Here is a 27,043-nt window from a genome sequence, read left to right as displayed (position 1 = left end):
GCTCAGGGAGGGACTGGGAGAAAAGTCCTAGAATCTTGGCTTCTTTGTTGTTGGATAGAAGCCAGTATTGTGGCTCCAGAGTGGTCTGTGAATTTCAAGCCTCAAGACATGTGCTCTGAGGCCCAAGATTGGCCACTGGGGTGGGTCATGAGGATCCTGGTGTTGGCTGTATGGTTGCAACATGGGCCCTGCTGAGGCTTCTGGTTATGTCAACTTGTTCTGCCCTCTTACAGCTACCCTAGCATGTGGGTCAATCAAACGATGATTTTCTTTCCACAGAGGAAAAAGAACCAGAGTCTGGTGCAGACAATCCCTCTCCTAAGGAGAGTCGGTCTGTCCTGATTTCAGACAGAGATGGAAGTGAAGTGTCAGATGAAGAAGAACCTCCATTCCCCAGAGAGGAGAAGGAGCCAGGGTCTGGAGAAGACACACCAAGGCTGGCAGCTGGGACCAGACAGCAAGACTTAATATTTGATGTGGGCATGCTGGCTGCCCCTCAGGAGCCTGCACAGCAGGAAGAGGGTGTTGATCTCCTAGGCCTGCACTCTGAGGGAGACTCAGGGCCTACTGCCCCCTTGCAGGCTTGCAGGGTCCCCTCCAGCAACACTGACCTGTTGAGCTGCCTTCTTGTACCATCTGATGCTGTTCAAGTGGGGCCTCCTGGTGACCTGCTTGGTGGTGAGGCTCCTCTGCTTCTGGCAAGCCCAGTTTCTCTTTTTGGGGTACAGAGCACCCTACAAAAAAGAGTCCCTGACACTGGTATGCATTTCAGTTATGCAGAAAAATGGCTTTATAGTAATAAACAAGGGTTCACCATTCCTGCTGTGTAGAAAAAGGATCATCACTATTATATTGACACCTGGAGGGAGGGAGCTGCCCTCTGGAGAAACTGTGTAGCTGCATCAGTTCCTACTGGTCTCAGCTCACAAGCCAAGACCGCCAGCGTTGGCTTCAGGGGTGATGTTGTGTCCATGGGACAGTCGTAAGTTGTGGGTCATTAGGAGAGCAATGTATCCTTGGGGGTGCTGCTAGATGGTCTGAGTCCATATTGTTGAGGAAAGTAAAGGCCTGAGAGCAGGGCAACAGGACTCCCAGGTGCAGGCTAAGGTATAATGTTTGTCCCTGCCCTGCCTCTGTCTCCTAGTGGACCCATTTGACCAGCTCCTACTGTCATCCAACTCGGACACCCAACCCAGCTCCAAGCCTGATCTATTTGGAGAGCTTCTCAACCCTGACTCTGTAGCTTCCTCAACACCCTTCCCATCCACCCACAGTGCCCCACCCCCATCCTGCAGCACTACCTTCCTGCCTCTGGGTGAGTATGGCCATGATGAATATTGCATAGAAGCCACAAGCTTATGCCCAGAAAGGCCTAGGAGCTCCTACTTCCTGCAAGCCCCTGGGGATAGGGCTCAGGGATAGACCAATGGGCATAAAGGCCTTCTATCTACTACAGCTCTGGTGCACTAGGCCTAACATACCTCTTGGTGACTTTCCAAAAGCCTAGAGCTTCTCAAAGCCTGGCAGGACACATTGATGTCTTTTTCACCTCCTTAAGCTGTCTCCTCAAATCTGGAACAGGTTCCACTGCTGTTTACAGGTCCTGATAGTGAGTGTTTCTATGGTTTGGGGCTGTAACTGTGACTAGAACAGCTATTTCTGCCAGAAGCTTTTAGGAATGAGAGGACCAGGAGGTAGGAATGACAAATTAGGGAACAGAAAAGTCCAACTTTAGGAAGAGGCAACAGTATGTTTAAAGGCTGGTCATGTTGGAGCAGCAGGCATGGCCCATTGAGGCAGAAGTTGTGGGGTGGGAAAGAAGAGGCCAGGCTGTCACTCTAGCCATATCTTGGAGAGAAAGCTTGGTTCTTTTTCCTAGCAGAGAGTACATGGTCTGGGGTATGCTCTGGAGGACAGCTGACTGTCCTGAATGACTTATGGGTAGAAAATTTGACATACGGCTGTGCTGTGCTGGGGGTGGGTTCATGACCAGCAAAGGACACAGGATGAGCTCTAGATTCCAGGGAGTAAATATAGCTGTAGGTAAAGGACCTTACCCATCATGGGCTATGTATGGCAGGTTTAGAGAAAGGCAGAAAGGCTCTGAATGCCCTTTCAGAAAGGCAACATACAAGTGTTGTCATTACTGCCTTGTGAAGATGTTGCCTGCTGACTGACCTCTGTTGCTTAGCTTAGTGGCTATCTGCTACATACTCAAGACTATCAGAAAAGAAGTCATATGATGATGGCTGAGCCCAGCCAGTTCTGATCACCAATCCTGTGAGTTCAGAGTATCAGCTACAAGGTGTCTGAGCAAAGCATGGCCTCAACTGCCTAGGCATACTGGTCCCTTAAGTTGTATGCTGGGTCAGCAGGTTGTCCTCTGCTCATGTCTGGGGGTGAGAGAGGTTCCCGAGCATCATGTGAAGTGAGAAGGCACATACACCAAACCTTGCTTTTCTCTGGCTCCTTCCAGGGGATCTCTCAGCCGAGCCCAACAAGGTGATAGCTTCATCAAGCCACCCAGATCTGCTAGGAGGATGGGATACCTGGGCTGAGACTGCTATGCCTGGTCCAGCCTCCATGCCAGTACCAGAAGGTATGAACACCAACCCCACTGTTTCTGAGCATTCAAGATGGTTACAACTGTGGCCATGGAGTCTCCCCATGCCCTTTTGAGAAGAAGATGAAGCAGGGCTTGCTTACAGATTCCTGCACATTCTAGTCAGCCAGTGTGTGGTGACTACAGTTTTCTGTTACTTGTTCGATGACAACACAGACACTATATAATTGTTCAGCCTTTGTTGAGTGGCGGCAGTGTATGGTCCTCCTAGTGTAAGTAAATTTGTTGCAACTTTGTGGGTTTGGTCCCAGGTTTTGGCACCAAAGTGTGAGTTTTGCAACTCTGGGGAGAAGTGTCCTGGCTACCTGGGAGTCAGGTAACACCTTGAGCTGCTTAGGACAGCTCTGATGGCTGGAGCTGCAAAGAGGCAGCCCAACCCTGGAGGGCAAAGTATCATGGACACCTCAAGCTGCTCAGAGCAGCTCTGCCCTGGAGGTATCCCAGACACCTGGAGCTATTTAGCACATCTCTGACAGCTGGAGCGGGCAAAGAGACAGCCCAACCCTAGAGGGGAAGTTTTTCTGACTTCTCAGGAAAGTCAGGCCTGGAACTGCTTCAACAGGGAAGGGTATCCTGACTGTTCAGGAAAGTCAGGCTATACCTAGTGTAATGGGGGATGGTCTCCCCGCAAGATATAGCAATCTTGCTTCTCTCTTGGAGAGCCACTACAACTGAGCTTTTCTCAGCGCCCATTTACGAGGGCTTCTTAGCAAAGCTCTGCTTCTTCAGCCTAAGAAATTGCAAAAATGTAGCAATCTCCTCCGGCTCAGAAGAAAGGTGTTACTTTTCAGCTCCCACTTGCTCAGTCCACAATGGGACCTCTCAGCAAGGTTCTTCTGTACGCCAGTGAATGAAGGTCTTCACACTCAAAATTCCTTTGAGAAAGATTTATTTGGGAAGAAGGAGTCCAAGAGGAACTGCTTCTACCATGGTGGAGAGAACAGCTCACAACTGACCAGGCAGGGCAGTTTATATCCGATGTCCAGGGGGCAGAGTCAACTGTGATTGGTTATGTTTTTTTCTGCCCAGGGATTGGCCAGTTTTGTGGGCTAGGACAGAGATGGCCCTGATTTCAAGGCCAAACTGTTTTTCTTTTACTGGTTTTTCTTGGCTTTTTGACACTACCTCTAAGGCCAGGGCACATTTCTTTCACTGACTCTGATTCTAGGGACCAAGAGTGTTATTTTGACACTAGTTTCAGAGTCAGGACATATTTCTTTGGTTCTGGGTTTGGTGATAAAGTGTTCATTTTTCTGGCTCAGGTCCCAGGCCCAGGCTGTTTTTCATTCCCTGGTCCTGGGCCCTAGGGCCAGGATTCTACTGTCCTGCTCTGTGATTGGTTGGTTTCACAAATCAGTTGGTCAGGGGCAGAGATGGCTCTGATTTGAGCCAAACTGTGTTTCTTTTACTGGCTTTACTTAGCTGTTTGACCCTTATTCTAAGGCCAGGGCACATTTTATTCACTGACTCTTGATTCTAGGGGCCAAGAGTGTTTCTTTGGTACTGGTTTCAGAGTCAGAGCATGTTTCCTTGGTTCATTTCTCTGGCTCAGGTCCCAAACACAAGCTGTGTTTCTTTCCCTGGACCTGGACCCTAGGGCCAGGATTCTACTCTCCTGCTCTGTGATTGGTTGGTTTTACAAGTCAGTTGGCCAGGGGCAGAGATGGCTCTGTTTTGAGCCAAACTGTTTCTTTCATTGGCCTTATCTGAGCTATCTTTCCCTAGTTCTGGGCTCCAGGGTCAGTGTGGGTTTCTTTAGCCAGCCCCTTTTCCCTACACCTAGTCTTCCATGCTGTTCCTTTTTCATGAAGGCAAATATGTTTTGGAACATAATTCCTTGCCTGTGTGTAATCAATTGCCCTGTTTGCCCACATTGTACCTTCATGATTTTTCCTGCGTTTTCTGTGTCTTCTGAAGGACCCTAAGAAAGGCTGTCACGTGTGTGCCATGGCTACTGGCATATACCCTATTGGTAACATGGATTACATGGAGTAGTTCATATTTGTGAATATCCATTTGACCTTTTTGTACACCTACAGTTCTATCTTGCTGGCACGTTCCGATCCAACACAGTCCTGTTTGCAAAGTCTTTGACATACATTCCCCCCTCTGAATACTATTTCCTCAATTTATTTGCTCAGGAACAAGAATTCCTATCTTGTTTCTCATTAGAGTTGGATTATAAATTTAAAAACATTTTACTAATTTAGTATGTATTTTTTAAAAGTTGTACATTTATTTGAATGTGTTTATGATTCAGCACATATGTCACGATGCATTTGTGGAAATCAGAGGACAATCTATGGGATTTGACAGGATGAATGACCTGTCATGTGAATTCTAGGGATCAGGTGCAGGTAATTAGGATTGGCAACAAGTGTCTTTATTTGCTGAGCCACTTGCTAGCCCTTGTAGGTGCTTTCAGTTTCCATTTTTCTTGTATTACAAATTAGGCTGACTGTAATTGTGTGTGCTTTTGGTTGTGAGTTTTTTGTTTTTGTTTTATGCAGGAATTTCATGTTCTTTACTCCCTTTTTGACTTTTCCAGATGGTTACTCTGTGTGTAGACCAGACTAGCCTTGAACTCAGAGATCCACCTGCCTCTGCCTCCCAAGTACTGGGATTAAAGGCGTGCACCACCACTGCCCGGCTCTTCATTTCCATTTCACATTAGGAATTCTTTTTTCTTCTTTTCATTTTTTGAGACAAGGTTTTATCTGTGTAGCTTTGGAGCCTTTCCTGGAACTCACTCTGTAGACCAGACTGGCCTCGAACTCACAGAGATCCGCCTGCCTTTGCCTCCTGAGTGCTGGGATTAAAGGTGTGTACCACCACGCCCCACTTCTTTTTTCTTTTAAATTTTTTTTTAATTTATTTTTTGAAAAGGTTTTTACATTGTGTTTATAAAAAGGGGTTATGGGTGGCAGTGTCCCTATCATGGCAGGCACACAGAGGTCAGAAGACAACTTGGGTAACTCCATTCTGTTTTACTATCCAGGACCCAGGGATTGTGATGCATGAGTGATTGAACTCAGGACATCAGGCTTGGCAGCAACTGCCTTTTCCCACTATGCCATCTAGCCAGCTCATTTTTTTTAATTATTATTGTTGTATGTGTGTATTTGTGTGTGAGTGTGGATTTACACCTGCTGTGGCACATGTGCATGCCATGGCACACATTTGGAGGTCAGAGGACAACTTTTTGGAATCATTTCTTTCCACCTTGATGAGGTGGGGTCTTTGATTTCTGCTGCACCAACTGGCTTGCAAGCCTCTAAGCAATTCTCCTGATTCTACTTGCCATGTCACCAAGTACCAGGATTACAGATGCACATATCTACATCCAGCTTTTTCACAGGGATCAATCTCAGGTCATCAGGCTTACATAGCACTTTTACCTGCTGAGCCACAATAGTTTTGTTTTATTTTCAGACAGGATTTTAACTATGTAGCTCTGGCTGTCCAGGAACTCATTAGATCAGGCTGGCCTCAAACTCAAGAGATACCCACCTGTTCTTTATATATAGATAACTCTCATCTTTTAAAGATTATTTTTATGTTATTACATAGACACTGGGATCTGAACTTGGGTCCTCATGATTGAACAGCAAGCACTCTTTTTTTTTTTTTTAACTTTCTTTTTATTTACTTTTTGTGTCTTTCACATCGTGCATCTCAATCCCATTCATCGCCCCGTATCTTCATATCTGCCCTCTGCCCTTGCAACCTCCCTCCCCAAATTAAAATAAATTTTAAGAGAAAAAAAAAAGAAAAATCTTGTCATGGAAGCTGTAATGTGACACAGTGAGTCATGCAGTATACCCTTTTATCCATATATCTTTACTCAGCAAGCACTCTTAACCGCCAAGCCATCTATCCATCTCCATAGCCATCATTTTTAATGACTAGATCATACTTTGAGTAGTTGTGCAATAAATATTTCAAGATTTTATGCTTAGACTAGTCTCAAATTTATATTACTATATCGTAAAGGACAGTTAAATTTTAGATAGATTATAGCAAGTGGTACTATGAAGTCAAAACAATGAGGACATTTTCTGGTTCTTGGTACCAAATGTTCAGTGATTTCCCTGGGAAGCAGTGTGGATGCTGGAGCCAGCCGCTCTATCAAGTTTGTTCTATGTGTTCCTCCCAATGTTCTTAAAGAGTTATCAAACCTTGAGTGGGGCCTTTGATATTGAAAGGGAGGACCAGGGACTTTGGAAGACTGTGTTTCATTCTATGCTCTGCAAGTCTAATGGCTTTTATCCTTTTTCCAGGTACCCTCTTCTCTTCTGGAAGTCACCCAACCCCTCTGGGTCCCCACCCCAGCCAAACCAAGTCTCAGAGCCTAGACCCATTTGCTGATCTCAGTGATCTCAGCTCTAGCCTCCAAGGTAATGAGGGCCAACCCTATGTACCAAGAGGCTCATTTTCATCTTCTACTACTCTTGTGTCCAAAGACCCAGGAAGTTTGTGTCTGCTTCCATTCTGAATGCCCACTGACTGAAAGACTAAAACTGGGAGTTGCTGGAAATATGTTGCTGCATGACCCTTATGGCCATGCAGTGAGTGCACCAGCTAACTCCATGGTTATGGTGTGTCCAGGAAGTAGGGACAGTCTAAGAGTTGGTGAGGCTTTGCTGAGTACTGGGTATGACATCAACTATACTTGGTAGCACAAAGTGCTGGTTCCTTTAACAAGATAAAATTGAAATCAGAAAATCAGTGATGGTAAGAATACAAAGGAGCCGGGCGGTGGTGGCGCACGCCTTTAATCCCAGCACTCGGGAGGCAGAGGCAGGCGGATCTTTGTGAGTTCGAGGCCGGCCTGGTCTCCAAAGTGAATTCCAGGAAAGGCGCAAAGCTACACAGAGAAACCCTGTCTCGAAAAGAAAAAAAAAAAAAAAAAAGAATACTAAGGAAAACAGTGCTTTAAATGGCACATGTGTTAGAGGGGAGGCCCAGGAAATAGCAGTGTTTTGACTGGACTGGATGAAATACCTTACATCATAGAGGGGCCTGGGACATAATAGCAAGAGGTGCTTGAGGGTGGTGTAGGTTGCATCCTCTAGAAAAGATGAACTAGCTAGGCTTTTATCCCAGCACTTGGGAGGCAGGAACAAGTGGATCTCTGAGTTTGAGACTGCACTGGTCTACACAGAGAAACCCTTTCTTGGGGGAAAAAAGGAAAAAGAAAAGAAAGAAAAAGTTGTTTTGGGTTACATAAGTGAGTTGAAGGCTAGCCTGAACTGCATGAGATTCTTTCTCAACAACAAATCAATGAAATAAAATGCCACTTCTTTGAAAATAGTGGTAAACAAATTTACTGAGACTGACTGAAAAGCAACTATAGCACAAGCCATCAGTGTCGGGAACGGTCAGGGTCTATAAAGTGTAGTTGGAAGTTCCTCCATTCCTGCCTGCCCAGTAACCTGGACCAGACGAATCTCTCCCACCTGCAGTCTCACAGCTGCTTATAAAATAATGACTCGGGATTATTATATTAATTACAAACTTGTATGGCCTATGGCTTCAGCTTCTTGCTAGCTAGCTCTTTCATCTTAAATTAACCCATTCCTCTTAATCTATAAGTTGCCACTTAGCTGTGGCATTACTGGTCTACTGGCATCTTGTTGCACCTTTGGTGGTGGGCTGGTGTCTCTCAGCTCCACCCTTCTTCTTTCTGTGTCTCTACTTGGATTTCCCACCTGCCTCTAAGCTGCCTTGCCGTAGGCCAAAGCTGCTTTATTTATTAGCCAATGGAAGCAACACATATATTCACAGAATACAGAAAGACATCCCCTTGCTGGGCGGTGGTGGCACACGCCTTTAATCCCAGCACTGGGGAGGCAGAGCCAGGCGGATCTCTGTGAGTTCGAGGCCAGCCTGGTCTTCAGAGCAAGATCCAGGAAAGGCGCAGACCTACACAGAGAAACCCTGTCTCAAAAAAAAAAAAAAAAAAAAAAAAGACATCCCACAGCACTTCCCCTTTTCTGTCTAATCAAAAAGGAAGGTTTTAACTTTAACATAATAAAGTTATATATAACAAAACAGTTATCAATCAAGAATTACAGTTATAAAAAAAATAGTCTATTTGTATTTGGCAAAATTAAAATACTCTTATCCTATTTTTGTGAGTCTAAAGTTTCATGTCTAATTTACCTTTTATCATAACCAAGGAAAATTACATCTAATCTTCAACTCCATCAAAGACCTCAGAAGAATATTATATTACCTAAGTAAACAGGAAGTGCATTGCAAGCAACTTCCATAATTCTAGAAATGATAGGGACATATGGATGTCTGGATAGTCATTCAAAGTTTCTCTGTAACATTGGGGCATCTATCTTCAGCCTACAGGCCTAGAGTCTCTCATAGCTTTCAGTGAAGCAGGAAATTTTAAGGACTGTTCCACCATTCTGGCAAAGTTTGTCAGTCGCTTCTCCCCATGTCCTGTAGAATGTCTGGCAGTTTCCTGTGTGAAACAGGAACGAACCTGAAGGACCATCTTGCCTTGCAAAGTTCAATGGTCACCTTCCTATGGGTCCTGTATGTCCAGTTTATACAGAATCCTGTCAAGCAGTCGAGGCAAGGATACTTTTTCGCCCAGTGGCTAACTTTGGCAACAAAGAAAGCAAACTCCATAATGAGTTTATTCAATGCCTATCATCCTCTTTTAAGTAATTGGTGCTGCCAGGAGCAGACATGTCTCACTGTTTAGAAAAGTCTAAATTCTTAAAACATTTTAAATGCCATATTCTGTAGGTCTTTGAAGTGTTTGAAGATTACTTACCTAATTGAAATATACCTTTGTATACCTAAAAAACTTAATTAACATGACTATAAATTTGATTATCATAGATGAATATTAATATGTATTTCTTAACTATATTTTATAATTTTAAATGAATTGCATAAACATAGTGCCTTGAGAGTAGAAATATACATACAGTAAGTGGTGAAGGAATAAAAACAAGTGCTGGGAAGCTGGCAGTGTCAAGATATGGAAATATCTCACAGGTAGCCACTACCAACCAAACTCTCAGCATGAAGCAGGGCACTTGAATGGTTTGTCACTATGAAGAATGAATTCATAATAAATTCCTCAGAAAAGGGAAATCCCCAGGCTCTAATGAGTTCACTGGAGAATTTTACCAAATGTTTATATGACCAATTCCACATAATCTCTTAGAAAGCTTAGAAGAGAGGAAACTGACTTTCCAAAGTGCAAGTGCCAAATCAGACAATCTAGGAAAGAAAACCTCAACAAGCCAATCTCCTCAAGAACAGACATAGACCCTTAGAATATTAGGGCACAGAGTTTTTCAAAGGATTAAAGGGCAGTAACTACCACCAAGTGGGGCATATTCAAGGAGCACTAGTCTGATTTGCTTTTCCAGACTCAATGAGTAGCATCTACCATGTTTATAAGCCAAAGAACAATGACATGCTCTTACCAGTGTTTCTGAAAGGATAATTGTTAAAACCCAGCAGCAGCCAGGCAGTAGTGGCGCACACCTTTAATCCCAGCACTCGAGAGGCAGAGGCAGGCGAATCTCGTTGAGTTCGAGACCAGCCTGGTCTACAGAATGAGTTCCAGAACACCCAAGGCTATTATGCAGAGAAACCCAATCTCAAAAAACAAACAAACAAACAAAAACAAAAACAGCAAATGATGAGGATGTTTTCAGAGCAGATGCAGAAACTGCATCAGATATGACAAATTAGAAAGGACTTCTGAACCCAGGAGCAAGACAGATGTCCCCGTAACATTCTACTTACTGGGAGACCCAGTACCAACTTGAGGCAAGAAAAAGAAGTAGAAATTGCATATGATAGAAGGAAAAAAGTAAAATTGTTCCTGTTTGAAGGTAGCATAATTGCCTGTCAGATCAGAGGAAATCTACAAGGCTTAGAACTTTATAGTTGTAAGTTCACAGTATCTAAGATCACCAAAGAGTAGTCTGTTGTAGTTAGGTTTACTAGGAATAGCTCAAGGACACCAAACTTATACAGCTATATAACACTATTTATAGTCAATGTTTGCTAAGAAGCTTTCAGACCAAGCATAGGTAGAGGCTTATTTATAGCTGTAATCCCAGCACTCAGGAAGCTGGGGTTGGATCAGAAGTTCAAACTTTGGCTACATGAGACCCTGTCTCAAAAATATCAGCAAAAGAGCTTTTAACTATAAACATAAGGAAACACATAGTGCCAGTGTGATGAAACTACAGTACAAACATGGCAGTTGAGATTGGCACCAAATGTTTGTAGATCACAAGACTGGCTTAGCAAAGGTACCCCTTTGCCTTTTATTAGTTGATCTGTAGATCTAATGTTCTTGCTACCAAAATTCCAGCAAGGATTTTTGTAGATCAGCCAAGTTCATTGTCACATTTATTTGAGAAAACAGATAGACTAGAATGATTGGGGCTTGTTGTAATTGGAAGTAGTATAGAAGCTCCACCATGACTTTGAGGTACACTCTCTGGCCACAGAAACCAAGACTGGTGTTGGCATGAATTGGAAGAGAGGACCCAAGTATATACCCAGGGAAGACAGAGGTGTGAAAGTTTTAACAGAAGGCGTTCGAGCCACCATTGGACTTGTACAAGCAAGAAAAGGCGGCTTGGCTATATCCTGAGCCTCACCGCCTATTGCAGGTAGAATGTAAGGCAGAACAACTTCACTAGCAGAAGAGAGCACAGATCTGAGACCTTCAGCTGTGGAAAGACCAAGCAAAATGCAGAAAGAAAACATTTTCAAAAACTATTTGACAAAGGACACTTATAAAATACATAACTGTAATGGAAAAACAAAAGGTAATCTGGTGGGGAAATGAGAACAGGGATGAAGGTTCCATCAGCAGTAATTCTGGCATGCCAATGAGCACGAGACAATGTTGAGTCATCAGCTGCTAGAAGATTTAGGCAGCAGCCATGCATCACCAAGGATCATAGAAACTGGGTTTATTATATATACACAGACTTGTAAGGATGTGAAATGATGCAGCCACTGCTGGTCTGTTTCTTACAAAAGTGAACGTGCAGACACCATAGGACCCCAGTGTTTATTCCAGAGAAATGAGCTTATGTTTTCTCCAAAAATCAAACAAGTGTTCAAAGAAGAGCTGTTTGTAATAGCCAAGGGAATAAACTCTGAATAGACGTTCTTCTGTGGAAGAAGGTTAAGCAAACAGCAGTCCCTTTCATATTGTGAAATTTTTTTGGCAATAAAAAGGCAGCAGGAGTTTGAATCAGCTGATCACATGACATTTATAGTCAGAAAACAGAAAGGTGAATGTATGCATGCTAATACTTAGCTTATCTTCTGTGTTCCATACAGCCCAGGATCTCCTGCTCATGGACAGATCTCACAATTAAGATGGATTTTCCCACATAAATTAGTATCAATTAATTAATTAATTTCCCTCATCAATTAATATTAAGATAATCCTTCACACTGGACATGGTGGTGCATGCCTTTAATCTCAGCACTTGGTGGACAGAGGCAAGCAGATCTTTGAGTTTAAGGCCAGCCTGGTCTACATAGAGTTCCAAGTCAGCCAGGAATATACAGAGAAACCCTATCTTGGGGCAGGGACGGGGGATAATCCCCCACAGATATGCCCAGAGGTCATCTCCTGGGTGATTTTAGATATTGACAAAATAACAACCATCACAGGGGAACTTCATGGCTGGGGACATTATGTAAAGGTGCTTTAGACTTCTTGACATGACTCTCGTAACTTCTCTGAATTCAGTTTTCTACAGTCCTGCCCAGTCCCACGGACCCCCACCACCACTTATAAAATAATCACTCAGAAGCTCATATTAATTAAACTGCTCGGCCATTAGCTCAGGCCTACCATTGTCTAGCTCTTACACTTAAACTCAGCCTATTTCTGTTAATCTATATGTAGCCACATGTTCCATGGCTTTACCTTTTGCCTTTACTGTTGCTCCGTGGACAGCAGGCTGGTGTCTCTCCCAGACTTCCACCTCCCAGCCTCTCTTCTCTGTTTGTCCCGCCTATCCTATACTTCCTGCCTGACTGCAGGCCAATGAGTGTTTTATTTATCAATCAATCGTAGCAACATATATTCACAACATACAGGACATCCCACAGCACAGTTATTTCACAGAAAGTTAAAGAATCAGTCACACATTTGAGAAGCTTTGTGAGAAAGTGTCCACACAGTGGGACAGCCCTCTAGACCATTCAGCAGATGGGGATGCCGAGCCCCTGTAGGTGTACATGTAGCTTATCCTGGCATCTAGCCTTGATTCAGAAAGTGCTTGAGCAACACAATACTTGTGTATCCCTGGCTACTCAGGACCCTCTACTTATTGGGTAGAACAGATCAACTAAGTGACAGCAGTTTTGTGAGCACATAATCCCAGCAACTCAGTATCCTCAGCCACAGAAGAAGCAACTCATAAATTGACTAAGTGACTTACAAGTGTCCTGTGGTGTCTCCCCAGGCCTGCCTCCTGGACCTCCTGCAGGGGGCTTTGTTGCCACCTCAGCCTCCAAAAGCAGCAGCTCCTGGCAGACAAGTCGTTCCACGGCCCCCGGAACCTCACGGACCCCCCAGGCCAAGCCATCCCCAAGAGCCTCTGAACAGCTAAGGTCTCACTTCAGTGTGATTGGGGCTCGAGAGGAGAGGGGTGTCCGTGTGCCCAGCTTTGGTAAGTCCTGCAGGTTTGTGGGTAGAGTGCTTTATTCCTCCCCTCAGAGCCATCTAAGACAGCTGTATTTATGTTGCTCGCTGAGGCAGATTTGGATTTGTATGCTGGTGTCTTCAGGCATCTCTGCAGGCCTGGCCCTTCTCCCAATTCTCAGTGGCCTTTAACAGATGACCCTGAGGCCATGTTTTTCTTCTTTACTATTCAGGTATCAGGAGAAAGGTAAAAGCAGGCAGAGTGTCTATAAAAAGTGTCTATTTTTACCCCAGCCCAAAAGCCGAAGGTCTCAGAAAATGATTTTGAAGATCTGCTACCTAATCAAGGCTTCTCCAAATCTGACAAGAAGGGACCAAAGACCATGGCTGAGATGCGAAAACAGGACCTTGCCAGAGACACAGACCCATTCAAGTTGAAGGTGGGTACCCCAGGGCCCAGGTCACACTGCAAAGTCAGTATCTGCAGTCAGATTTGCTGTGTGTATGGACCTAGCACCTGGGGTGTCCTGGGGTGGGGCAGAACCAGGACCTCCATGTAGCCATACTCCTGGACAATCTGATAGACACTTAATGTTTGCATCTCACAGTGCTGCTCACAGGCACTGGGGATCAGTGAGGGATGCAGGCATCACATAAGGTCATGCTTGACCTTGGCCTTGAGCTGGCAAGAGGGCATAGCTCAGACCTGTACCCATCCAAACCAAGGTTTATTTGACTTATTTTTTTTTTTTTTTTTAGTTTTTCGAGACAGGGTTTCTCTGTGTAACAGCTCTGGCTGTTCTGGAATTCACTCTGTAGACCAGGTTGGCCACAAACTCACAGAGATCCTCCTGGGTCTGCCTCCCAAATGCTGGGATTAAAGGCGTGTGCCACCGCCACCCTGCTCATTTGACTTTTTTTTTTTTTTTTTTTTTTTTTTGGTTTTTCAAGACAGGGTTTCTCTGTGTCATTTTGGTGCCTGCCCTTGGATCTCACTCTGTAGACCAGGCTGGCCTTGAACTCAGAGATCCACCTGCCTCTGCCTCCCGAGTGCTGGGATTAAAGGCATGTGCCACCACCGCCTGGTGCTCATTTGACTTTTGAGGACAGCAATTTGTTTGGGTTTTGGTCCTGACCTGGGGCACTCACTGTGGAGTAAAGAGTCAGTATAGCACAATGGTCAGGTTGTTCCACTGTAGATCTTAGATACATCCATTTCTTTAAGTTTGTGTGGTGGTCAGTTCTTTAGGACACTGTGGCCATTCCCTTAAGAACTACCTGAAAGGTTGCCAGGGACCCAATTGGATGAGGAGGCTATATTGAGGGATTAAGGGCTTTTCTTTGTATCTGGCTGAAAAGGGTCTCAGTTCTGTCCACAGTACCTTCTCTCCACAAGGTGCTGTAGCTTGAACCACCTGATCTGTATGGTCTGGGGTGGGCCCAGTGCTGGAACAGAGGGCTAGGTTGGGGCCCTTGTGGGTAGTAGGGAGTAGGGTGGAGCCATGGCTTCCCTGCTCTCCTATAGGGATAAACAGAGAGGTATCAAACCATGTTCTCAAGAGGCCTCCACAGAAGCTTGCTCCCCAGGCCCGCAGATGGTCTTTCACTTGAGGACCAGGACCATTGAAAAGATGGTCCCTCTCCAGCCTCTGAACATCCCTCAGTACTTGCTTTGCTGCTTACCTTGATTTTCCCACCCTACACTCCACACAGCAGGGAGGGAGGTCTCCTAAATTACAGCTCTTTCCTGAGGTTTTGTGTACACTGGTGTCTGCAGCTTTTGGAGTGGATTGAAGGCAAGGAGAGGAACATTCGTGCACTGCTGTCCACAATGCACACAGTATTGTGGGATGGGGAGAGCCGCTGGACACCTGTGAGTATGGCTGACCTGGTGACTCCAGAGCAGGTGAAGAAGCAGTACCGCCGTGCAGTGTTGGTAGTGCATCCAGATAAGGTAAGTGTATGGTGTGGCAGTTCCCAAGATACTAGGCCTTGGGCTTTTGGACCCTGTGCTTGTGGTCAGGTTGTCTCTGCCTTTCATCCTCTATGGGCTTTTTGCCTGCTGGCTGTATCACATGAAAGGAGCTGGTGGGAAGTGGGCTGAGTGATCAGTCTGGCTCTTCCTCTATTGCCTACAGGCCACGGGGCAGCCATATGAGCAGTATGCAAAGATGATCTTCATGGAGCTGAATGATGCATGGTCTGAGTTTGAGAACCAGGGCTCGAGGCCCCTCTTCTGAGGCCGGTGATGGCTATGGCTGCAGGAGCTGCTCATGAAGCCCAAATGCTGCTTGCCTGACTCATACACAGATGGGACCATAGCAGGTGTGACAGGTGATATGGCCCCAGGGGCTTGGACCATATACTCCCAGCCATCTTCTATTCATCATGGACAAATACCATCCCATGGCTGGGAGAGAAAACATTCCTCAGACCTGATGTTTGTTGTTTTGTTTTTCTTTTTCTTGTCCCAGAGGAAAAGTGTTGATTTATACTCCTTCCACAGCTGTCACAGTTTGTGATTTACTTGGTGTCTGGTGACTGTCACCTCTTGAATGGCATATGTCGCTGGCACTGCTCTCCTGTCACTTCTTCAAATCTGGGGTTACATCCACACCCTACTCTGATCAGTTTGCCAATCATCTGTACATAATTAAACTATTTTCTGATGGCTGGTGCAGTCTCTGGCTTGGAAAGCACTTCTTACCTGGTACCTGATAACCTGTTTGTTCCTCAATTTTTTACCTGTGATGGATTATAGGATCTTGAAGTTGACTGAGAATTGGCTGCAAAGACCACTGTGGCCAGCATTATCTTCTCTGAACACTCTGCTAAAAAAAGTTCTAGAAACAGATCAGAAGGGAGCCTGGTCCACAGTATTGAGTCTTTCCCAGGGCCTGAAGTCTTACACCACCCTCCAAAATGCTGCTGTTCTTCATCTCAGCTCATAACTAGAGTTCTTGGAGGAATGTTGGATACTTCCACCTTCCAGGGGCTGTAGAGTTGGGTCATGTTAGTCTCAAACACTTGATTTACTGGCTGGATCTCACTCCTTCTTTAAGGACTCTAGTGAAACTTCAAGCCAGTGGCCCAGGCCTAAAAGTCACTGACAGAAGAAATGCTAGGATGGGTATGAGCACAATGTTAAGCCTTCATCACTGTGTAGGCAAGACACAGCCATGGATCGGGTGGCTTGATGTCACCCCTTGGGTTAATCATCCATGGTCAGAGTGCATTTTGGAGTGAGGAACACTGCTTCAGAACAATCCAGCACACAGGCAGGCAGGCAGCTATGACTGCAATGCTGTTTATTGGGGACTCAATGAAAGGAGGCAGCAAGATCCCCAGATCCCAGGATTTGGGTCTAAAGTATATAAGTATGTATTGATTAGGATGACACTGACCAAACCAGGATGTCCCAGGTTTATCTTAAGTTAATGTTAAAATTAGGCACATTCCTGCTATGAGGGTCTGCTTGTAAAGCCCTCTCATGATCTGTTCTGTTTGTAATTTGTTAGGGAACTGTGCAGAGAAAGCCAACCAGGTTCACTTGGAAAGTCATGACAGAGACACCTCACCATGACTGCAGTCGTGTCAAATTGGATCCATACAGATATAGATCTCAGAGCCCCTTCTGCCTTCAAGACTGGGGTTCCTCTTCCCCTTGGATTGTCCTGGATCTGAGCAGGATTAGAGCAAGAACTTTACATTATTATTCAGGGAATTTAAACATAATTTCTTCAACTGCCCCCATCACAGGCAGATAGGCTTCACTACAGGGCTTCTGGGCTATAGTTCATGGATGGAGACTTCAGCCAGACATGAATAATTCACCTTTCTCTGGAGGTCTGTAAGTAGCATCTGTCAACAGAGGCCCAAGGAATCATCTTGTTGACAGACCACTTGCCTCGTCCCTGTGTGGCCTCTTTATCATCAAATCCATATGATGCCAGCTGGAACCCAGATAAACATGCAAGTCCTGTAGAACATGGTAGCCCTTTGATTATAACAGATGTGTATGTAAGGGAACTTGTCTGTGAGAGTCCCAGTGGCATTTCCATGGGTACTAGTTATCTTGTGTACGTTTGGCTGAAGCTTCAGATCCACTAGCTACTGAACCTGTCCATTGCTCTTGACTTGCAGAAATGAGGGTTTGTATATGGCTGGGCTAACAAAGCAAGAGCAGATAAGAGGTGATCAGGTGACTGCTAGTTAATACAGGCAATGGGTCTAATCCCACTGGGGTAGGGGCCATTCCCTGCCAATCAGAGTCCTAGTAGAATAGTGTTGGTAATCCTAGACACCACCACCAGAGTGGATGCCAAGTGGACCCAACTCCAGTTACATGAATCTAGAAGTTTGCCAGTGCTGCCCAGAACACCATGATGGCCCTGTTTCCATGACCATATCAGTTGGTGCTCAGAGCCACAGTTCTGCAGACCTAGCCACCTCTCCTTGTTAGTCAGCCTAGGGGGTGGGGGCACTGCCCACCCTGCCCCATAGGTAACGCTTGAAACCAACCCCCCCCCCTTTAATCTGGCCCTGTAAGCTTCATTCTGTCATTCTCTTATTTAATGACTCCCATTTCCTATGTGCTGCTGCTATTTTTAGTTTCAGCTCTTTAAAAAAATAATGAACAGCCTGAATAGGTGCAGAGATCTTTCAGGTCAAAGCTGCTCAGGATTCCCAGTTCAGGGCTTGGTGGGGCTCAGGCAGGCACTATGGAGCTCCTTGATCATGTTGGGGAATATCCAGACAGGGGCCCAAGTAGTCATTGCTACCCTAGACCTGAAGCCAGGGTTTGTGGCCTCAGTCAGTGGGATCCAGTGAGTAGCACACAGCCTCCAGTGGTGGGGAAAAGGTAGATTGTGGAGGTCCTTGGAACTATGAAGAAGTTTCTAACAGGCCAGTATTGGGAACTTTGCTGGTTCCCTGGTTGTGCCAGGCCTTGTGTCCATCTGCATTTCTGTTCCACTTCTCCTGGTGTATCCAGCTCCCATTCTGCCAACCCCACAATGTAGAGTGCTCCCAAACCTTTCTTACCCCTGGCCTGAATGTTGGACTTCGAATTCTTCCAACAGTTTATTGATTTTAACATCTCCCCTCCCTGGGGATGGGGGGAAACCCAAGTCCCCCACAGTGCCTGGCCTCACCCTTGGAAGCCCTCATTTGGGGCATGAACCACAGTTGTAACAAAGGGGCAACAGGTCATCTGCTCAGACTTCCGGAGTTGTAGATTGTGGTCATTGCAGAATGAGGAAGGGAACAGAAAAGAGATCCTGACTGCAAGACAAGACAAGGAAGTTCCACCCAAGAGGACTGGAACCCAAAAGGGATTGGGGCTCATGCATTGGTTTTTGGAAGCACCCACATGTGGAGAAAAGTACACAGATAACAAATCACAGCCCAGACACTTAAGTTCTTGATACTCCTGAATGGTGTAATCTCCTACCTGATTGCTAGCTAAGAACTGTCTTTGAATTCTAGGTTGACAGGCCTGTCTAGCAAAGCCTTAGCACATGGCTGAGTAGAACCAGTGCTTTCACATTACTTTGTAAACTCCCTTATTAGTGATAATCTCCCATATTTTAAGGGAACTACTTTTAAGGGACCTAGGGTGCAGGTATGGGCTGCTTTTGTGACCCTGGCCTCCAGGCAAGGATGAACAGAAAGCCCACCTAAAAAGTAGATGGATAGCTATACCTGGTGGGAAGGTTTCTGAAAGTGGCCTGGATTACAGAGTCAGCAAAAGCCCCAAGGTGGGGTAAGATATATCCAGACTAACTGGTAACATGGGGACTAAAAGATGATGCAGGTTGGTCCCCACAGAGACCCAGCAGCCCTTTATATGATGCTCACAGCCTCCCTGGGCTTGAGACCTCCCACACCTCTGTGCCAATACACAACCTGGTGGAGCTCATGATTCTAGTACCAGCATTGGAGGTGTCCAAGTTCAGGCAGTTTGGCCAGTAGCTATTGGCAGGGTCTTGGGCCACAAAAGCTCTGGTTGGTGGTCTGCCACCTCCTTCAACAAACAGCACTTAAGGGTCAGGGCCCAGAGAGAACCCCAGTTCATGACAAAAAGATGAGTGAGTCTGGTGCTCAGTACAATCTTGATGTGTCCAGCCTTCAGAGCATCCTTGCTGAGCTTCAAGGAATCCACCTCCCTGAGCATGAGCCCTGCCAAGTGCACAGGGATACCAGAACATCACTGAGGTCTTGCCAAGTGTAGGAGGAACAAGTGAGGTTGTCTTTATATTAGCCAGAAGGGAACTCTGGCTCACATAGGGCAGTTGGCTGAGGCTACTATTGTGATCCTCAGGCCTTTGAATGAGACTAAAAGGTTCAACCCAAAGCCCCAGACCTAACCCTACCTTCAGTGAGTTTGCATGGATGTGGTAATGGTTTCCAGGTAGAAGTGCCACCCATGCCAATCAGGGCAGAGGGGATAGGCTGCTGTCTGGGCCCACCTGGTGAGTGTGTCAGTTCTACTGAGCACCAGGCTGTGAGGATCCCCTGCTGGGCTTAACATTTGCACATTCTTTTATTCACATTCAAAGCCCAACAGAGCCCATGTGTGGAGTGAAAGAAACCATGTTCTAGGACCAACAATGTAGGAGTAGCCTAGGGTCCTAGTTCTCATGCTAAGGATACTGAGCCTTACTCTGCACATGACAGACTAAAAAACAAAGTGACTAGAAAGTAAGCTGAGTCCTCAGGAAGAACATGGAAAGGACATTGCCCCTGGACTAGAGAATTCAGGCCTCCTCATCTCCTAAGGTTGACTGGCAGTCTGTCTTAGTTAAGGTTTTTATTGCTGTAAAGAGACACCATGACCATTTAATTGGGTGGCTCGCTTACAGTTTCAGAGGTTCAGTCCATTATCATCATGATGGAGAGCATGGCAGTGTGCAGGCAAACATGGTGCTGGAGTAACTGAGTCCTACATCTTGCAGGCAACGGAAAGTCAACTGACTCACTGGGCAGTATCCTGAACATAGGAAACCTCAAAGTCCACCCCCATAATGACACATTTCCTTCATCAAGGCCATACCCACTCCAACAAAGCCACACATCCTAATAGCCTCAGGTAGCATGACTTCCATGGTAGCAGGTCTGAATGACCTTGTCTTTAGCTCCAAGCAGAAAACAGCTTTATATCTTTCCCCTGCCTAGAGTCTGATATAGGGCTGGCCTCTTTCCCTAGCTCAGAAATACCCATCTCAGGCATTCCATTTCACATCGTCTGGGTTCTTTTTCTGTATGTTTCCCAGAAGCCAGTGGACAGGTGATAATTTGAACTTGTCTTAAGTCTAGCTTGTCTGGGCTACTAGCAGAGGGGTGGAGTGGGATAGAGCCCTGGTCCAGGTTGTCCCCTTCCTTCTTGAAGCCAGAACCTGTTAGAGGACCTCAAATTCTCCTACTTCTGGACTGATGTCTTACAAGGATATGACCCATAGGAAGGTTCCTGAACCCATTCCCATCTGTACCTGCTTTAGCTTGAAAGCATCCCCAAAGATTGTGGCTGGAAACTCATTGGAAGGTCTGGAGGGAGGTGTTTGGATCCTGGAGCTCTAGACCTATAATGACAATGCTGTGATATGGGAAGAGTCAGCTCATTATAGGAGGTACTCAGCCTCTCCTTTCCCTCTCACCTCCTATACCCTGTAAAAACCCAACATGAAGCCCTCACCAGATAAATTTCCCTTCTGCTTTCCAAGGATTGCTAAAATAAACTGAAAAGGATAGGCTAATTGTAAAAAAGACACAAATGTATCGTGGAGTATTCCTTTACACTGTATGAATATATGTCACAGTGATTGGTTTAATAAAGAAGCTGACTGGCCTGTAGCTAGGCAGGATAAGATGAGGTTGGGAGAACCAGACTAAGAGAATACTGGGGAGAAGGGGAAGAGTCACAAGGAGATACCGAGAGAAGCAAGATGAACACGTACCACCATGTGGCAGAGGGTAGATGAGAAATATGGGTTAATTTAAAATTTAAGTTGACTAGTAACAAGCCTGAGCTATTGGCCAAGCATTTATAATTACTAAATAGTCTCTGAGTGGTTATTTAGGAACCAGCTGCCAGGACACAGAGAAACTCCACCTACAATGTATTGTATGACTCAGTGAATTGCTGAATGAATGAGTGACTGAATGGTCAGGTTTGAGTCACACTTGCTGGTGGATAGGGTGGATGAGGACAAGAAAGTAACTGGACTCTGCCATGGCAATGAGGGGTCTGGTGTCGGATAATTTCTCCATCACCTTACTGAATCATCCAAGGTTCCTAGAGGGACTTTGGAGACAGATGGGTACTATTCTACATCTAGGAGGGTGCCCCAGTTGGAGCAGGGCCCAAGCAATCCACTATAAGGTTATGATCCTCAAACATCTCTGTGAGGTAAGATGAAAGATGAGGGAAAAAAGGGAACACAGTGTGGTAGTTTGAATGCTATTTACCCCCATACACTCATAGGGAGTGGCACAATTAGGTCTAGCTTTGTTGGAGTAGATATGGCTTAGTTGGAAGAACTGTGTCACTATGAGGGTGGGCTTTAAGATCTCCTATGCTCAAGCTACATCTAGTGACACAGTTCACTTCCTGTTGCCTACAGATCAAGATGTAGAACTCTCAGCTCCTTCTCCAGCACCATGTCTGCCTACATGCTGCCATGTCCCACCATAATGATAGTGGACTAAACCTCTGAAACTGTAAGCCTGCCCCCAATTAAATGTTTTCCTTCACAAGAGCTGCATGGTCATGGTTTCTCTTTACAGCAATAGAAACCCTAACTAAGACAGAAGTTGGTACCAGGGACTGGAGTATTGCTGTGATAGGCCTGACAGTGGTTTTGTTTGCAGGAATTTGGACTTTGGTACTTTGGGTTAGGAAGCTTGGAATGCTTTCATCACTAGTAGGAGAATGGAAAATTTTAACTGTGGGGTCTGGCTCAAGAGTTTCAGAGGGAAAGAATTTTAGTATGTTAACTAGAGATTGTTCTTGTGACATTTTGGTGAAGAATGTGCCTGCTATTTGCCCTTGTCCAAAGAGTCTGCCTGAGGCTAAAGTGAAGAAATTTGGATTAATTCTGTTGGCAGAGGAAATCTCAAAACAGCCTAGTATAGACTCTGCCATGTAGTTATTAGTGTTAACTCCAATTAAGATATATAATGAAAAGGAGCAAGCTGAGCAGCTAAAATACAGAATGTACAACTTGAGGAGAAAAGACATACCAGGAAGTGGAATGGAGCTAAATCCTGTGTTCAAGGAGATAAATAGATTAAGAAATGGAATAAAGGGAGTGGTGACTGAAGATCCCACCCAACTAAGTTTCCTACTTGTGAATAGTAATTAAAGAAAAACTTGGAGCTGAATGTGGTGGTACAGGCCTTCAATTTCAGCACTCCAGAGGCAGAGTCAGGCAGATCTCTAAGTTTGAGGCCAGCCTAGTCTACAGATCCTATTTTAAGACAGCCGAACTTAGGCAGTGTGGAAAACAGAAAGCTGGTGAAGCTATAATTGAATGAGAGGGCCATGTTTCAGCCCCAGCAGAGACTCATCAGCTTCATCCACATGGTTCTGGCTTTAGAGTCAAGGGTAGGAAAAGGGGGTTATGGAATCTCCTTCCACAACTAAGGAAAACCACTGAGGCCAGGTATGTATCAGGGGGTGTCCATGCATGGAAACCCAAAGAAGACATTGTGTGAAACTGTGAAGTTGAAGCCTGGATTGCCTTGGAGACCCTAAGAAGTTGGAGATGCCAAAGCCATGGGATACCTGCCAAGGAAAGCTGCTAACAGGGAGTGGAACCAGCCAAAGAGAGAGAAGTGTGTTGCAGTCAACAAAGCTGAAAGGAGTTGGCGATCTGAAGATTATTTTGACATCAGACATGGAGATGCAGAGTTTGGAGTTTGCCCAGCTGGTTTTTAGTCTTGCTTTGGTCCAGTATTTCCTCACTATGCTCCCTTCCCTGTATATACAGTAGTGTATATCCTGTGCCATTATATGTTGGAAGTATGCGATCTGTTTTTTTTTTTATTTTGATTTTGTAGGAGATTACAATTAAGAGATTACATGAATCTCAGAAAATATTTTGAACTTTGGACTTTAAAATATTTTTGAGACTGTGATAGACTTTGGGGACTTTTGAAATTGGGCTAAATGCATTTTGCATTATGATATTGTTATAAGCTTATGGGGGCCAGGGAGTGGAATGTGGTTGTTTGAAAGAAAATGGCCCCCATAATCTCATAGGGCATGGCACTATTAGGAGGTGTGGCTTTGTTGGAGTAGATATAGCCTTATTGAAAGAAGTATGTCACCGTGGGGTGGGCTTTAAGGTCTCCTATGTTCAGGCTACATCCAGTGACACAGTTCACTTCCTGTTGTCTGCTGACCAAGATGTCAAACTCTCAGCTCTTCTCCAGCACTGTGTCTGCCTGCATGCTGCCATGCTTCCCACCATGATGATAATGGACTAAACCTCTGAAACTGTAAGCCACCCCAATTAAAAGTTTTTCCTTTATAAGAGTTGCTGTCTCTTCACAACAATAGAAACTCTAACTAAAGCCTGGAGGTGGTGGCAAACGCCTTTAATCCCAGCACTTGGGAGACAGAGGCATGAGAATCTCTGTGAGTTCAAGGCCAGCCTGGTCTACAGAGCTAGTTCCAGGACAGCTAGGGCTGTTACACAGAGAAGCCCTGAAGAAAGAGAGAGAAGGAAAGAAACCCTAACTAAGACACAAAAGTAAAAAGGAATACTTTACCCTGGAGTCTGGTTGCAATCCTTGTGAACTGAGAGTCAAGAATTCCAGGACAATTAACAAAAGTTTGCCTACATAAAGACAATGATATTTTTACTTTGTTTTTAATTTTAAAAAAATTATGTGTGTGAGTGTTTTGCCTGCATGTACATATGTAGGGCATCAGATCCATTGGAACTGGAGATACAGATGGTTGTGAGCTCCTATGTGGGTACTAAAAACTGAATCTGGATCATCTGCAAAAGCAGCAATCTCTCTTACCTGCTGAGCCATAGCTCCAACCCCAATATTTTTTATATTGAGATCTAAAACAAGAATATTAAAATAGTAATGAAGCAGCCAGGAGTGGTAGTATATACCCTTAATTCCCAGCACTTGGAAGGTGGAAGCAGGAGGATCTCTGTGTTTGAGGACAACCTGGTCTACATGAGAAGTTCCAGGCCATCCAACACTACATAGGGACACCCTGTCTCATTAAAAAGATAATGAAAGGGCTGTAGCTATTAAGATGGCTCAGTTGTTAATAGCACTTGCTGCTCTTGCAGAGGATCTGGGTTCAGTTCCCAGAACTTACATCAGGCAGCTCACAGCCAACTGTAACTGCAGTTTCAGGGAATCTAATGCCCTCTTCTGGCCTCCAGGGTGTATATACAGACAAGCAGGCACATATACATACACATAAATTATAATAAAATTAAAGTAATAACAACCATGCTTATAGGCCTAAGAATATAGTATATAACATTTCCAAGATATAAACTTGCAGCTTTTAGCAAATCTCCCTAACAAGACTATAAATAATTCCCTTGAGCAACTCTTGTCACTTATGCTTTATCAGCTATAATCATATCCAGTGTACCTCAGAGACCACCATATGATCTCATTTATGAAAAGAGACAGGTTCCTTGGCCACCCCTAATGATAACTTCAGAAGTCATCAAAATCATCTATCTGTATGTATAGCTATTATAGACACTTAAACATGCCTTTCTCTTAAGAAGTCCACACCCACACTTGGATATATATTCTTTCCCTCAGCACCTTTCTTTTTATTAATCCCAGTTACTAGAAAGCTAATATATGTTAAAATTTCTTAACCAACTCCATAGGTTGGGGATACAGTTTGTAGAGTGATTACCTCACAGAATTTAATATATAATACTGAAAAATATTCCTCCAACTCAGCTTCATATTCTTTTCTGTGGTGTCAGTAGTATACCAAGATAACCACCAACTGGCTTTGTGGGACAAGGAAAAAGAAAGGAAGTTCAGGGTGGTGCTGTTCCCTGGCTTCTGCACTGTAGACTCACACCTGGCTAATTTAAAGTTGCTGAGCTGCTGGGGCTCAACATTGGACACCCTCCCTTCATTGGGGAAGGTACCCTTTGCATTTGCCCAAGCAAGCTACTTTTATGTACCTCCCATTCATCCCAACTTTGACTTGGCCACACCCCAAATACAACACAAGACCTAGATCCAGAAACTGATGCCATGAACATGAGGCCCAGTAGTCAGGAGATCTATGTCCATGTGCACCAATGAAGAGCCAGATCTGAGCCAGAGCATCAGTATCTGAACGCAGCAGGCTATGAAGTGTCCTGCTGTTGCAGAGCCAAAATAGCTCCCCTCTCTGCTTCTCCGGTATGTGACAGTCCAGAAATACGTGCATGTGACATGGCCTCAATCTGTGTGTTACCTGAGAAGCAGCAGAAGGAAGTATATGCCTTCCAAAAAGGCTTAGCTCACCTCTCCTACCCTGCTACCCATCTGCATCTTTATGGGATTGGCCTGGAGCACCAAAACAAGAGGTCTCCATTACCCACTACAGTCATCATCAGGCAGACTCTTCTCCAGGCTCAGTAGTCAGACCACCCCACATCCTATCTGGAGTCTCCCTGAAGCCTACTCTTCAAGAGCCTGCTCAATTACCTCATTCAAGGAGGCTACTTGACTGCACCCCAAGATAAGCACTAAGCAGCTCAGGGTTCTGCCCTGCAGCTAGAGAGCTCTAGTCTCAGGTGGGCAACTAGAGACCCAGCCTTAGGCAAACTGTTGAGCTTAGGTCAGCCCTGAGCCTGGAAGAAATGGAGTGTTGGAAATTCCAAATATTAAGAGAGTGACAGTGGTGGGTAACGTAGGGAAAGGGGGCTGGCTAAGTGTTCTAGCTATAATGGATGAGACCTCAGTCAGGAACAGGGAACCTTACTATGCATCAGACCCTCCAGGCTTTCCTGCCCCACCAGCAAGTGTCAGTGTCTCACTCTTAATCCTGCTTCAGCTCAGAATCTTCCTGGGACTGGGGTTCGGGTCTCAGGGAACAGAAGGGGAGTAGGGTGTGGTACAGATCATGCTAAAACATGCTGGCTGTTCCAGGCCTCCATGGCATCAGAAAGGTAGGAGCTGCCTGGATCCATCCAGCCTTAGTTCCCCACACTGACATTCTCAGCAACCACTCAGCTACAGCTGTGAGCCTCAGTTGTCTAGGGACAGAAGTGGCTCTTCTGTAAGCTGTCTGTGTGCTCTGTCCCTGGCTGAGCTGACAAGGTATTTCAGGGTAGAGGAAAGGAAGGTCACACTTCTTAGAGGGTGTAAGGAGGCCTTTGGAGCTATGTCCTTGGAAGTCTCTAGTATGCAGCTTGAAGTTTCTCAGGTGATTGGAAGAAGTAACCATTGGTGTTAAGTGCCAGGGTACTGAGACCACACACCTGCAGAAAGACTTGAGATGCTTCAGGACACCATCCAGCTAGATGTCCCTTCTGTTTGCTGACTAGGTTCTGCCTCTAAGCCTAGAGTGGAGCCCCAGGCCTCCCTGACTAGGCTCTGGGTCTGAGCAAGGTTGAGTCAAGGCCTTGATAGCAGCTACCATGCTTTTTTATTCATGTATTTTTTATGTAATTTGCATGTATGCCTGCATGACCGAAGATGTCATGAGAGAGAAAGGGGGTTCATAACCCATTATATATGGTTGTGAGCCACCACTGGGT

The 27,043-nt window shown here is 45.2% G+C and overlaps 1 protein-coding gene across 8 annotated transcripts in view; it reads left to right on the top strand.

The window, feature by feature from the left end:
* Gak (cyclin G associated kinase) overlaps positions 1-15,969 on the top strand; it is a 65,989-nt gene extending 50,020 nt beyond the window's left edge. For 7 of the 8 annotated variants that reach the window (XM_028867430.2, XM_028867431.2, XM_037209296.1 and 4 more), the window contains 8 exons: positions 280-759; positions 1,145-1,315; positions 2,477-2,599; positions 6,904-7,020; positions 13,111-13,317; positions 13,584-13,729; positions 15,067-15,243; positions 15,428-15,969. In XM_028867430.2, the coding sequence (XP_028723263.1) occupies positions 280-759; positions 1,145-1,315; positions 2,477-2,599; positions 6,904-7,020; positions 13,111-13,317; positions 13,584-13,729; positions 15,067-15,243; positions 15,428-15,529 (1,523 nt within the window). In that variant the 3' untranslated portion in view covers positions 15,530-15,969. The remainder of the gene's footprint in view (positions 1-279; positions 760-1,144; positions 1,316-2,476; positions 2,600-6,903; positions 7,021-13,110; positions 13,318-13,583; positions 13,730-15,066; positions 15,244-15,427) is intronic. The other variant, XM_028867426.2, reaches the window with a different exon arrangement.
* Positions 15,970-27,043: the final 11,074 nt, after the last annotated feature.

This window comes from Peromyscus leucopus, chromosome 10, assembly GCF_004664715.2.
Source record: "Peromyscus leucopus breed LL Stock chromosome 10, UCI_PerLeu_2.1, whole genome shotgun sequence".
NCBI lineage: Eukaryota > Metazoa > Chordata > Mammalia > Rodentia > Cricetidae > Peromyscus > Peromyscus leucopus.
This window is presented reverse-complemented; position numbering and strand designations above follow the sequence as displayed.